General features: G+C 40.7%; 4 protein-coding genes across 5 annotated transcripts; 2 read left to right on the top strand and 2 right to left on the bottom strand.

Annotated features, from left to right (window-relative positions):
• Positions 1–354: 354 nt before the first annotated feature.
• On the top strand, positions 355–1,920 carry dynll1 (dynein, light chain, LC8-type 1). 2 transcript variants are annotated; one of them, XM_058071738.2, is made up of 3 exons: positions 355–484; positions 1,028–1,166; positions 1,568–1,920. In XM_058071738.2, the coding sequence occupies exons 2-3, from the start codon at positions 1,035–1,037 to the stop codon at positions 1,703–1,705; spliced, it is 270 nt and encodes an 89-aa protein (XP_057927721.1). In that variant the 5' UTR covers positions 355–484; positions 1,028–1,034; the 3' UTR covers positions 1,706–1,920. The 2 variants fall into 2 exon arrangements, with proteins under 2 accessions (XP_057927721.1, XP_057927722.1); XM_058071739.2 differs by having other exon boundaries at positions 361–480.
• A 74-nt stretch (positions 1,921–1,994) lies between these two features.
• Positions 1,995–4,524, bottom strand: rpl6 (ribosomal protein L6). The gene is made up of 7 exons (XM_058071736.2): positions 4,468–4,524; positions 3,842–3,988; positions 3,670–3,768; positions 3,417–3,560; positions 2,500–2,548; positions 2,251–2,435; positions 1,995–2,176 (listed from the first exon to the last, which is right to left on the bottom strand). Exons 2-7 carry the CDS (start codon positions 3,986–3,988, stop codon positions 2,024–2,026), a joined length of 777 nt encoding a protein of 258 aa, XP_057927719.1. The 5' UTR covers positions 4,468–4,524; the 3' UTR covers positions 1,995–2,023.
• Positions 4,525–5,745: 1,221 nt separating this feature from the next.
• acaa2 (acetyl-CoA acyltransferase 2) lies at positions 5,746–11,344 on the bottom strand. The gene is made up of 10 exons (XM_058070407.2): positions 11,202–11,344; positions 10,631–10,797; positions 9,339–9,467; positions 9,140–9,256; positions 8,926–9,073; positions 8,107–8,282; positions 7,903–8,032; positions 6,863–6,933; positions 6,184–6,338; positions 5,746–6,101 (listed from the first exon to the last, which is right to left on the bottom strand). The coding sequence occupies exons 1-10, from the start codon at positions 11,215–11,217 to the stop codon at positions 6,020–6,022; spliced, it is 1,191 nt and encodes a 396-aa protein (XP_057926390.2). The 5' UTR covers positions 11,218–11,344; the 3' UTR covers positions 5,746–6,019.
• A 415-nt stretch (positions 11,345–11,759) lies between these two features.
• On the top strand, positions 11,760–13,272 carry mrpl40 (mitochondrial ribosomal protein L40). Its single transcript, XM_058070408.2, has 5 exons — positions 11,760–11,927; positions 12,075–12,155; positions 12,381–12,539; positions 12,783–12,864; positions 12,948–13,272. The coding sequence occupies exons 1-5, from the start codon at positions 11,875–11,877 to the stop codon at positions 13,173–13,175; spliced, it is 603 nt and encodes a 200-aa protein (XP_057926391.2). The 5' UTR covers positions 11,760–11,874; the 3' UTR covers positions 13,176–13,272.
• Positions 13,273–13,296: the final 24 nt, after the last annotated feature.

The raw sequence follows: 13,296 nt of genomic DNA, 5'->3' as shown, positions 1-13,296 counted from the left end.
ACGTTTTATTTCGGGGTCAAAAATGTATGACATCAAAGGTGCAGTAATGTATATTCGAGCTATCGAAAACAAATGACGTTGGTTTAGAAGAGCTATATTTGTAATGCCAGTTAAACTTTTTGTCAACCGGTTCCACTTAATTCTATTTCTGTACACGAGTTGTTAAAAATTATGTAAAAAGTCGAAGTAAAACATTTCTTTTAGTCAATGAGGTGAATCAGTCACCTGCTATTACTCGCTGTTTCCATGGCAACGACGGTTTCGCAAAGCATCACGGTCTGAAATAAAATGCAAGGCGAAACACCGGCGAGATCGTCCTTGATCAACCAATGACATCGTCCCATGCGCTGACATCAGCCAATAAGAGCACGGCGTGGCCTCTGTGTTTTAACGCTACACACCCACATCGACTCTCGTGTACACCACTTTGCGGGGCTCTGCAGACAAGAGGTGTCAAGCTATCCAAATAACAAAAGACAAGTAGGTGCGTTTGGGAACTTTACTTGCATTTCTTTTTACGAATTGTGGATTTGTTTTGTAATAAGTGTGCTTTTTTAAAAATGGTAACCACCGTTTAGCTCGACCAATATTCCAGTCAACAGCTCGACCATGTTGGCGTGTGATGCTAGCTAGCTATTTCCTTCATTGATATGTAAATAATTTAATATAAACTGTTATTGTAAATGCAGAGAATTTTTCAAGCATGCTATCGTTTGATACAGTAGTGTTATGAATGTAAATGACCACATAGCGTTAACAAGGTCAGCTGCGTCAAGGTTTTTTTTTTTTTGTATTTTTTGTACGTAAATCTTAAATGACTCTCGTATCCATAGAAACTACTAAGAGCGCGCGCATCCACTCAGCCTTGCGACTGATGGAAGTTGTTATGCAACACAAGTCCAAATAGCTTGGCCACATATACCCATGCTAGTCATTATATAACTACAAACTTGCTTGGTGACAAAAGTAAATGAATTAATACATTAAGCTGCCTAGTCTTTAGTCTGTCCATGTTTTGGTCTCCCAGGGCAACCATGTCTGACAGGAAGGCGGTAATCAAGAATGCTGACATGTCTGAGGACATGCAGCAGGATGCAGTTGAGTGTGCCACACAGGCCCTGGAGAAGTACAACATAGAGAAAGACATAGCTGCCTACATCAAGAAGGTAAGCCACTAGCGTCACCCATGCTGCATGTTCACACCCATTCCTTGCAAAAGGTGCAGAACAGATGTTTTGGCATTGATAAAAGACCTTTTGTTATTTTTTTTTATATAAATACCTTGTTTATTATGCTCTTGTCAAAATGACTTTCAACTTGACTCACTTGAAAGGATTCATGTGATATATTCAGACCAATGGATAAGATGTAACTTTAAAAAATGTGGCTTTGGTCCCAGGCGGGTCAAAGTTCTTAAGGAAAACCTGTAGTAGCCTTTGTGTACAAAGATATATATATATAAGGGATTGTTAATAAATTAGCTTGGCCTAATTAATGTCAAGAAATATGATTCGATCATAAGCAGAGGTATGGACTGGATTAAATTTGTTTTTTGTATCTCTCCAAGGAGTTTGACAAGAAATACAACCCAACCTGGCATTGCATCGTTGGAAGGAATTTTGGCAGCTATGTGACTCACGAGACCAAACACTTCATCTACTTCTACTTGGGCCAGGTCGCCATTCTGCTCTTCAAGTCTGGCTGAAGCACAGAACAAAACATTTACTGTTACTACTACATGTTACTGACAGATTTGACAAAGGCGCTCATCATTCCAAGGCAAGAGGCCGCTGCCTTCTTTTTTTGTGCTTTCTACTTTTGTTTTGGATTTAAAAATGTGGCCATCTAAACCTGTATTTATTTTTGTGTTACATTGAAATGTCTTTTTTTAATTAAAACATAGCTATTAAGCTTTCTGCATCCACTGACTATTACTTAATTCATGGTGGCATCTTAGATGGTTCAGTGTTTCAAGAGACAATTCCAGGACAAAATGGCTGAGAAAGACTTTATTTAAACATGTTCAGAAAACCAGCTTGTGTGGATAAACGCCATTAGACAGGCAGAAAGAGCCACGCAGGTATCCTCTCAGCTGAGGAACTTTCCTGATGAGAGGCAGGAGCTGAGAGTCCACTGCCTTCTGGTCCTCCTTCCGCTGCTCAGTCAGCTGGTACTTCTACACACCCAAAAAGAATAGCAGCCATTATTCACAGTTTCACATGCCACAAAACTAGATTGCAGCAAGTTTACCTCCTTTTCCGTGTCAAAGATCTCGCCCTCCTGGTGGCGGGGCTTCCTCAGCCTCTTCTTCTTGAAGTAGGCATCTTTGAGAGTTTTGGGGAGCTTCATGCTAGAGATGTCAACCTTGGTGTTGGTGGCAATGACAAACTTCTGATGAGCCCTGCGCAAGGGGACTCTGTTCAAGGCAAGCGGGCCTAAATGAAGAGGGAAGCTGTTAGTCTCTGTATTTTACATTCAGATATTTCAGCACCATCTTACCAGTGACAAGCAGGAGACCACTTGCGAGCTGCTTCAGGAAGACCACACGCTAGAAAAAGCAAAAATTGAGGGTCATCTTGTGTACAAATTCAAAAGAAAAAAATCCTCTATATAAAAACGGAGACACTAAATATTTAGACTTGTAGGCTTCATGTAGTCATTGTGTGCCAATTTTATTGCCGACTGTTAAAGGGGACCTATTATGCTAATTTTTCAACCCTTTGTATTGAGTTGTGGTCTCCTATAGAGCAGCTACACACAATAACCAGCTCAGAAAACCTTTTTAGATTTTGCAGAATCTGCACCTATTCCAGTTGTCTTCCTTGTGCTTCCAGCCAAAACGGTCCATTTTAATTTATTCCACACTGTGATTGGTCACATGCCCAAAGTGCTTCCTAACGATGAACCATATTAGGAAGTGCTCCCTTCTGTGACATCACAAAGGGGCAGTTTTACCACGCCTTTTGAGCCATCCAAAACCTAATTCAGGGATCGCTTTCAAATGTGCAAACACCATTATCTAAACCTTTGGCATCGTTTAACACGAGTGTACAACATTCCAACTGCATTTATAGGTACGAAAAGTGGAAAAAGCATAATAGGTCCCTAGTGCAATTACCTGGGAAATTAAGTCAATCCAAGTTAAATTGTTAATGCAGATTTGACAAAAAAAACAGTATATTTTTTAGCAAATTTTCACCCGGAGGTAAAATGTTACCAATTTTCACCCACTGTATGTCCAGGCAATGTACTGGGCAGACTATCAGATGATAATAAGCTAAAATGTGTCCTTTGTATCTTAAAAACACACAATATCTTACATTTCCACTGAATCAGTTTCAAGACACCCCTGCCAAATTTAGCTCTTCCATCTTGCTTTTTTCTAACAATACAAAGAGCATCATCAAGATCCTTACCCTTCCACGGTGGCGACCAGTGAGCAGAATGAGGACCGTTCCTGGGGTGATGGAAGAGCGAAGCTTTCTCCTGTGCTGGCTGAAGGGTTTTTTGCCATGGCTCTTCAGCTTGCGAGGAACATCTTCCGTAGGGTAGTAGCGGGGCTACAAAAAAAACAAAACAAATGTTCATACAAAATGAAGACTTTCTGGGCGGCATGTAACTGTAGATTGTTTTTCAACATTTTACGTTGTGTCTTCACTGTAATCTTACCATCTTACGCAGCTTGACAACACGGGTGCCTCCATTTTTGTCCCCACCGACAGTCTTCACAACTGTGGCTTGCGGCCTCGTTTTAATCTTCTTCTCCATCTAACGGCATGTCAAGGTGCAATCTTCAGTCATTTCATAAAGATGGGTGTATCACTGATGGTCGTGTCCTCACCTTAGTCTCAGTGGTCTTGGTCTTCCTCTTGTACATAGCACGGCGGGCATACATGGCCGAACGGGAGTAACGACCGATTCCCCGGGCCAGAACCGGGTTACGGCTGCCGTGCTTCTTCTTCACCTGCTTTTTGTCTCCCTCTGCCATCTGTCATGTCAGTCAATATGCAACACAATCAATATCCACAGAACGCCAAGTTTAAAATACCACAACACCGTATAACTGCCGATCGGAGAGTGACGTTACCTAGCCTAGCCACACGCAGCCAACAACTTGACACAACAATTAGCTCGTAGTCAACGTGAACCCAACTTTACATATACGGGGTTTAACCCGAAAATTAACATATATGCATTTGTACAACTAAACCCTAAATAACACCAGTCATTTGCTACAAGCGTCCATGCTACAGCTAGCTTGAAAACTAGCCGGCCACCTCAAGCTGCCGATACATCAAGCTATTTATCTTGATAATTATTAGGTAGAAACGAGTAATATTCACATCTGATACATTATCTACCAATATATATTAGTTATGCCATACTCTAAGTATGTAAAGGGTCTTAAGTAACACCGATTAGGTTGGATTTTATTCTCACAGAAAGCCCAAGGCAAGGGTACCTTACCTTTGCTATGAAAAAAAGAACGACATCCGGGACAGTGACGTATATAAAGACGCAGGATGATGACGAAACGTTGACTATTTATGGTCTTTGTAGTTTCTACAACATTTTCATTGATGTGTTTATACATAATTCTAAAAAATCTATAGTTAAATATTAAGTATGTTCCAAATTACCTATGATCTATTTGAATGTAATAGCTACATTTATTCAGCTTATGATATAACACTATTAGAGAGTGCAACTCGACATATGATGGTATTGTATGTGTATCATGATAGTATCCATACATTTCAAGCAAGTTTAAAATAATAATAAATAATAATTATAAATAATATATTATATTAATATTATAATATTATAATAATATATTTATAATATATTATAATAATAATATTAATATTATAAATAATAAAAAATAAGAATAAAAAAAACCAAGCAGAAAAAGTGAATGTAAAAAGATTCATTGTATAACATTGTATAACGTAATCATTATGGGTGACAAAATCTAATATTTTTTTAAAGACTGTTTTAAATTGTCCTCATCCTTACAGGATGATTTTTGGTCCCGCATGTCTAGACAGGACAGTGTCATGAGCTTGGAAGAGACATCAGGAGACGTGGAGAACAACAAACCAGCAGCCTGACCACATAAAGGGGGAACAGGAGGAAAACTGACATATGTACATTTTTCTGCTCTCAAAAACAGACTCTTGAGAGCAGCATCAGCGCCCGACGGCCACATGTGGGCCTTATGCTCACAGCCCAACACCCATCCATCCGCTTTCTATGCCGCTTACCCTCACGAGGGTCGCAGCGGTATGCTGGAGCATTGATGCTACGGACCAGAATCCTATCCAGCGCCTCTGGGATATCATGTCTCGTTCTCTATATCACACCACAGACTTTTCAGAAGTTGACTGATGCCCTTATCCAGGTCTGAGAGCAGTCGTCTCTCAACCCGAGGGTTGCGGATTCGATCCTTCGTCCTCCTGTGATCATGTCAAAGTATCCTTGGGTAAGATACTGAACCCAAAGTTGGTCCTGATGCTGCATCATCAGTAGTTAAATGTGCTAACTGTCCTGAAGGTGAAAAAGTGAAAGACCATAATGCATTTCCCCCTTTTGCCACCACAAAAATTGTAACTTTATAAGCATTTTATTAAAAGTTCAAGAAAATATTGTGAGATAACACACCTCTAAACCAAAAATGTAGTATCATTCAAAATTGGAGGACTGGTGCAGCACTGTTATTGAGTAAAGAAATAAAAATAAAACACATTTTGAAAATGTCATTTATTGAGTCAATCCAACAGAGAAATCCTAAAACATGATTTTTGTCAGATTATTGTAATGGGTTGATTAAAATACATAAAGGCAAATGTCATGTCAGCTTCTAAGTCTTTCATTCACACAAACTCATTGATTATTTTGGATTATTCACATAAGGCAATGTTTGTGTAAATGTACTTCCATTGCAAAAGGTGTTTACATTATGTGAATATGTGAGCGAACAGATTTCTCCAGTGACATTCCTTTTCGAAGGCAGCAAAACTCAGCACTTTTCAAGGATGATGGCGATACCTTGGCCGCCTCCGATGCAAGCTGATCCCACGGCATACTTGCCACCTCGTCGCCTGCCACGAAAAAACAAATTAATCATTCATAGCGGGACAAAATAACTCTCGATGACAGCACATATTCTCATGACCCGGCTACCTGAGCTCGTGAACCAGGTGAGCGGTGATGCGAGTCCCCGAAGCTCCGAGTGGATGTCCGATGGCGATGGCGCCGCCGTTCACGTTGCTTTTTTCTGGATCCAGACCAAGAGCCTTGGCAACAGCCAAGTACTGGGGGGCAAATGCCTCATTTACCTGTGGAAGGCAATCGAGTATACACCATAAATGCTTGAATTATAGCTCAGGCATTTATTTACCTGAAACAACGAAATTACGGGTCTTTAATTAGAAGCAGGCGATGATTGGAGAAATGCTGTTATTTTGAAAATTCATTCATTTTGAAGTGCATGAGTACTGCACATATGGCATATTTTGCTACTTGAATAGAGGCCTAAAAAGAGGAAAATGGACGGACAGGAAGTGTGCCATGCGTCAGGCGTCTAGTCAATCCTCCACTTGGCCTTCTCGGTAAAATACGTACACTGATATTCGCAACATTTGTGTTTTTGCTCCTGTTTTTCATGAGCTGAACTCAAAGATGTACATCTTGGTCTATGTGCACCAAAGCTCAGTCATCAACTTTTCTGTATGCTACCTCTACATTTGTATTTCAAAATTAATTGATACATTTATGGTCTGCCCACAAAAAGCAAAGCCTTTATGAATATAATGAGGCACTGTTTTAAGTGACACATCTAAATGTCACATTCATTACTAACCTCCACCAAGTCCATGTCACTGAGCGAGAGGCCTGCTTTTTTGAGAGCTTCAGTGATGGCTGGGACTGGGCCTGGAGGATTCAAAGAAAATGTAAATATAAGTCAGTTGATGTCACACCGATGATGGGCATGCCATACAACTTCATGTCAGAATATCCCTTTAATTTTAGTAGCATAGAGTGGCAAAATCTCTGTGTGGGGTTTGCATGTTCTCCCTGTGCAAGCGTGGGTTCTCTGGTTTCCTCCCACATTCCAAAAACATTCATTCATTCATTTTCTACCGCTTATCCTCACGAGGGTCGCAAGGGTGCTGGAGCCTATCCCAGGTGTCTTCGGGCGAGAGGCGGGGTACACCCTGGACTGGTCGCCAGCCAATCACAGGGCACATATAAACAAACAACCATTCACACTCACATTCATACCTATGGACAATTTGGAGTGGCCAATTAACCTAGCATGTTTTTGGAATGTGGGAGGACCCACGCATGCACGGGAAGAACATGCAAACTCCACACAGAGATGGCCGAGGGTCATTCCAGCACACCCCTGCAACCCTCGTGAGGATAATGGGAAAATGGATGGATGGAATATTATGAAAAACAAACAAAACAATGAATAAAGCAGTAATTTTGGGAAAATTAGGATATGGAAAAGGTTAAAATGTTGTGTGAATAAAGTCAATATTTTATGTCAATGAAGTCTTCATGAAGAAAATGTAAAAAAACAGCTGTAAAAGCCATATTCTAACAAGAAAATAGATTTTGAGTTCCATATAAACTTAAACTATTAAAGAAAAAAATATATATTTTCTAACAAGTTCCAATATTGCTAGAAACAAAAAACAAATTAAAAAGGTGTCAATTTGTGAAAATGTGGTTGGGGGGGGGTTATAATATTATGGGAATAAAGCCATAATATTATGAGGAGTAAATTTGCAAAGACTAAAGAAGAAATTTGTAATATTTCAAAATTAATACACAAAATAAACTAACAGCAAAACTAGGGGAAAAAAGCCAAGTTCATAGTAATAATAGGCTTACCGATTCCCATGATGCTAGGGTCGCAGCCCGACACATGATAGGCCACAATTCTTGCCAGCGGAGTGAGCTTGTGCTGACCGAGTGCATCCTCGCTAGCGATCACCACAGCAGCAGCACCATCAGACACACCCTGAGAAGGTAACAAACACTGGTGTTAAAACACGTAATTTCGGTTTGAATATCATCTTTTAGAGGACGACTCACTGAAGCGTTGGCAGCAGTGACAGCCCCCCCCTTCTTGAAGACGGTCGGCAGTTTGGCCATCTGCTCCATGGTGGTCTGAGGGCGAGGGTGTTCATCCTTGGCCATGGATACTGTGCCTTTCTTGGATTTTAAATCAATAGGAGCAATTTCTGCCGTGTAGTGGCCAGCCTCGTGTGCTGAGAGAAAGCAAACGTAATGAAGGATTAGGGCCACAGGGAAATGGCAAGAAATAATAACCTTTGGAGAATAAAAAGGTAGAAAGCAAGTTCAAATAATACATTTTTTAAAATCTTACATATAGAAGTCATTCATTCATTCATTTTCTACCGCATATCCTTGCGAGGGTCGCGGGGTGCTGGAGCCTATCCCAGCTGTCTTCGGGCGAGAGGCGGGGTACACACTGGACTGGTCGCCAGCCAATCACAGGGCACCTATAGACAAACAACCATTCACACTCACATTCATACATCAATTAAAAACTCCAATTAACTTAGCATGTTTTTGGAATGTGGGAGGAAGCTGGAGCCCCCGGAGAAAACCCACGCATGCACGGGGAGAACATGCCAACTTCACACAGAGATGGCAGAGGGTGGAATTGAACTCGGGTCTCCTAGCTGTGAGGCCTGCATGCTAACCACTCGGCCTTATGCATTGAAGGGTGCATAGTTCAGATGCAAATTTAAAAGTGTAAATAGTTCATGGTTAAAGTTATGCTTGAAATGTATATTTTCCCTTTTTTGCCATAACTAGCTGGTCATTGCACTATTTAGTTTTATGCAAGAAGGATATGAAGTGAAATGAGGCGGTAGCTTCCCTAACCTGCTTTCCATCTTTGTTGTGTCTGGTACGCATAGTTGTCGCAGTCCTCTCGTGTGATTTGATATTTCTCTGCCAGGTTTTCTGCTGTGATGCCCATTGGGATTTTGACATGCAGGTCAGTCAACCCCGCCCATAAGGTGTCCTCCATCTGTCAAAGACACTCAGATTTAGTCTACATTAGTGGAGTGCAGTAAGACGAGAAAGAAAATACAACCTTGAGATCAAATCCAAACTTTGTACCAAATCGGATGTTGCGAACTGCGTAGGGAGCCTGGCTCATGCTCTCTGAACCACCACACAAGACAACCTCAGACTCCTTTAGACAGATTTCCTGTAAACAGAGAAGAACGTGTTAAAAAAGAACGTCAGTCTAAAGGTGAATGTTCTTTGTGGGGGGTGGGGGGGGGGTTTACCTGAGCACCACTGATGATGGACTGGAAACCAGAGCCACACAGCCTATTGACAGTGAGGGCCGGCACTGGGATAGGAACACCACACCTCAGGCCAACATGGCGAGCAATGTAGGGGGCATCTGCTGAGCTCTAACAATGGACAGAGGTGTGACAAACATTTAATTATGAAAAATTCACCTTTTAAATGCAATTGTAACAGTTGAAACCAGAAGTTGACATATACTGTGGAAAAACACACAAACATGTTTTTTCTTAAATATCTATGAAACAATATTTTAGAGTTTGATTTCTTCAATGTCAAATGAGACAAGAACAAGAATGTTCTGTTCAACATTATTCTGAAACAATTTTTTCATTAATGTAATAATATATGGCATTATAATGTGAGTACACTGTGTCAAAAGCAATGCATTTAAACGTGCAACTTAATGATACATTTTTTAAACTAATTTTTCAAAAGCTGTCCCTCTCAGTACCGGCCATTTTTCCACAACATGAACAACACAAAAAAAAACAGTTTTACATGAATATAACTGTCTATTTACAAATATAACACCATGGACTATTGACAATTTGCACATTTGGAACTGGCTGCACAATGGTCGAGTGGTTAGCGTGCAGACCTCACAGCTAGGAGACGGGGAGCATGTTCTCCCCGTGCATGCGTGGGTTTTCTCCAGGTACTCCGGTTTCCTCCCACATTCCAAAAACATGCTAGGTTAATTGGCGACTCCAAATTGTCCATAGGTATGAATGTGAGTGTGAATGGTTGTTTGTCTATATGTGCCCTGTGATTGGCTGGCGACCAGTCCAGGGTGTACCCAGCCTCTCGCCTGAAGACAGCTGGGATAGGCTCCAGCAACCCCCTCGACTGTCGTGAGGATAAGCGGTAGAAAATGAATGAATGAATGAACATTTGGAACTGAACTGTGTGTGTGTGAATGCATTCAAATTTCCCCTCAGTGTGAAATCTCTTCAATGTTACAAGACTCCGTGCCTTTTCACTTCCTGCTTGCTGTGCAGCCTATTACAATGGGAAAGATGCAGGCAGAGTTCATTTAAAAAGACACTTCTGCCATTTTTCCGACTTAAAACTACACCAAATGAAAGATGCATCAACACCTAATTTTGCCTCTAGTGCAAAAAAAAAAACAAAAAACAAAACATAAAAGACGTATCTATATGACTTTGGGAGTGAGTGGTCGGAGTGACTTTGGACCACACGCTTCCACTGTACTATTGAGTCGTATTTAAAACTGTTGAAAAATAGAAGGGTTTAAAAGGTTACATGCCTGCATGACGTTGCCCATGATAACACTGTTTATTAGTTCTGGTACCACGCCCCCTGCAGCCAGGGCAGCTTTGGCTGCATGCTCAGCCAGGTCTGTTGCACTGTGGTCCTTCAGAACACCACCATAGGTACCAAATGGAGTACGCTTGGCAGCTACCACAAATACACCTGTGGAGAAAACAGCAGCAAAATATAAAACACCATCCACCATTATTGTTTTTCATTGACTGGAATTATAATGTGCATCTGTCATGTTTTCCTTCTAAACATAAAAATGTCCGAACTTGTGTCATAACTGAACTAAACAAAAATCTATGCCACATCATGATCTTACCACCATATTTGCAGAAGACATGTTTACCTTGCCCTGTTAACAACAATGATCAGTAAATATGTCTCCAGCATAGTGAACCAGACACTGTGCTCCAAAATCTCAAATCACCTTCTCCCAATGTCAACTTTATATTCTTTCGTTTGATAAAACGTCATCTACATTGTCACACAACTGTCAAACGGTACTGTAAACAATGTCATAGTTCCGCTTTGATTTGAATTAAAACTGAGCTACTTACCTCTGAGTAGTGCCATGATGACTATTACAAAGTACAGCAATCAAACTTCTTCACTTAAATCTTCTGTTAGCTCAAACAGTCATTGCAGGCAAATGTTGGCAACCTTTCACCTAAATCTTCTTCTTCGTAGGTTTTATGGCGGTTGCTATCCCTTACTTTGGTGCATTACCGCCCCCTTTTTGTGTTTTCGCTCTGCGTTTACAATATATACAGATAATTCCCTTCCTCAGACTAGTATAGTATAGTACAACACATTGACACCTTGATTGTCATATTTTATCAACTGTTTATTCAAACAGCTTACTTTGGTACGTTCTTCCACCCGTGCTCGGTATTCCCTTTCACCTAAATCATGTGGCGTATCTTTTTACTCGCACCGGACCATTCGCTACTATTGTCGCCAAATAATATATCCAAACGCACTCATTTTTATTAAATATATATTAATAAATAAGTATATATTCTTAGAACGTATAAGATAATGCGTAGTTAAATTGGAGTATTGAAGTTTCATATAAGAAAATTACGCGAATGTGCTTTCGCGGAATGAAGGCGAAAACGCGTGGTGCGTCATCAGCGCGCGCCGTGTCTTTGCTTAGTGAAGTGATGCTAGTACATTTGAACCTTTCTCTATTTTATCACTCAAGAATGTGTTTAGACTAAATTGACAAAGATGTCTCTGGCCGCATTTCGCTGTATTGGGAGGATTTTATCACGACAGACAAGGTAGTTGTTTTTAATAGTAGGCGAAATTTGATGTAGTTAGTGTACGCCATGCTAGCCACGTGAGGCTAAAGGTTATTTACTGGACAAATGACTGTGGGTCTTGTTTGGGCTTTCTTAATTCTTGTTTTTGTATGTGTGTTTTTTTAGTTTTGTGTCAGCAGAAAATGCTGGTGTTCAGAGCCCTTGGTTTTCTGCAGCGATGACAATAAGGACTTCTGCCCCTCTCAGGTATTACGCGAGAGAGTAACCCTTACGCTGATTTTTACTATTGTATTGTTGTAATCATTCATAAGCTTATACTTGTGTTACAATCCGTAAATACTCTCTGGCCACAGTGTGATTATAATAATAATGCTCAGTTTGGATTGGCAATACTGGTGAAGTATTCATTTAACAACACCTATGTGTGTGTTTTAAATACTTAAAATGTGTAAAAACTGTCTTTTTTTTAAGTGCGGAACCCAGAAAGAAGAAGAAGAAAGTGGACCCCAGAAGAGAGCTGATGGTGAGGGAGCGATTGAAGAAAAAACTGAAGAAGTTGGAGAGGGTTCCAGCTGAGCTCATTCCCATTGAGGACTTTATCACACCAACCAAATGTTTGGATGAGAGCAGGTGGGGTTCCTTTTAGTGTTACTTAACATTTCCCTTATGCTTGATGGTGACTGTTGGCCTTAGAACAGATTAACTCAACGTACGCAACAGTCACTCCCTCATTCTATCATCGTGCTAATTAATACAGATGATTAATTTAAACTGAGTTTTGTTTCAAAATCCAAATAAGGTCAACCACCCCATAGACAGGCTGTGTACTTTGCTTCACACTTGCTAATACTGAAGTTCTTCTTTTACTTTAAGGGTACGCTCTGCTCCAACGCTGTCCTTTGACGAAAGTGAAGCTCGAGCTCTGCTGCTAAAGGAGTGGAGCAAGTACAAATATGTAATTGAAAAATATAATGTGACCTCATACAGTTTCCACTCAAAATCTGTAGGTTACATTTGGCACGCTCATCTGTTTTACAGGAGCAGCACGTGGCTGAAGTACAGGCGATGGAGCTGGCCCTGCAAGCACAGACGGAGGCGTTGGAAGAACTCAAGGCTGAATCTGAGGAGCTTTACCAGGCTGCACTAACACCAGATCTCCAGATGTTCCCTTTCACTCACGAAGGCCCTGCTTACACACCGCCAAAGACCACATATGAAGCGCCTGAAGGGAAGTACACCGACATCACTAAAGTCTACACACAGTGATGAGAAGCCTCCCGTTTGTGTTTTTGTTTTTTTCATGAACCTTGAAATTAAGTGAGAACATGTGAAATGTGTAATAAATGTTCATGTTTAATGTGTACTGTATGATTGGATTTGTTCCAAA

The sequence above is a fragment of the Doryrhamphus excisus genome, linkage group LG3 (assembly GCF_037039965.1).
Source record: "Doryrhamphus excisus strain RoL-2023G ecotype Guam linkage group LG3, RoL_Dexc_Guam_v1.1, whole genome shotgun sequence".
NCBI lineage: Eukaryota > Metazoa > Chordata > Actinopteri > Syngnathiformes > Syngnathidae > Doryrhamphus > Doryrhamphus excisus.
Note: the sequence above shows the minus strand (reverse complement) of the source record. Positions and strands in the feature narration are given on the sequence as shown.

Excerpts from the sequence above, each read along its gene's own strand:
- acaa2 (XM_058070407.2), bottom strand. Across the intron at positions 9,074-9,139 it reads AGTTTGGATTTGATCTCAAG|ATGGAGGACACCTTATGGGC; the intron begins GTTGTATTTTCT and ends TGTCTTTGACAG. Across the intron at positions 6,934-7,902 it reads CCCTAGCATCATGGGAATCG|GCCCAGTCCCAGCCATCACT; the intron begins GTAAGCCTATTA and ends TGAATCCTCCAG.
- rpl6 (XM_058071736.2), bottom strand. The coding sequence starts at position 3,988 with ATGGCAGAGGGAGACAAAAAGCAGGTGAAGAAGAAGCACGGCAGCCGT. Across the intron at positions 3,561-3,669 it reads TTGTCAAGCTGCGTAAGATG|CCCCGCTACTACCCTACGGA; the intron begins GTAAGATTACAG and ends TTTTTTTTGTAG. Across the intron at positions 2,436-2,499 it reads TGGTCTCCTGCTTGTCACTG|GCCCGCTTGCCTTGAACAGA; the intron begins GTAAGATGGTGC and ends CTCTTCATTTAG.
- mrpl40 (XM_058070408.2), top strand. The coding sequence starts at position 11,875 with ATGTCTCTGGCCGCATTTCGCTGTATTGGGAGGATTTTATCACGACAG. Across the intron at positions 11,928-12,074 it reads ATTTTATCACGACAGACAAG|TTTTGTGTCAGCAGAAAATG; the intron begins GTAGTTGTTTTT and ends GTGTTTTTTTAG. Across the intron at positions 12,540-12,782 it reads AAATGTTTGGATGAGAGCAG|GGTACGCTCTGCTCCAACGC; the intron begins GTGGGGTTCCTT and ends TTTTACTTTAAG.
- dynll1 (XM_058071738.2), top strand. The coding sequence starts at position 1,035 with ATGTCTGACAGGAAGGCGGTAATCAAGAATGCTGACATGTCTGAGGAC. Across the intron at positions 1,167-1,567 it reads TAGCTGCCTACATCAAGAAG|GAGTTTGACAAGAAATACAA; the intron begins GTAAGCCACTAG and ends TATCTCTCCAAG.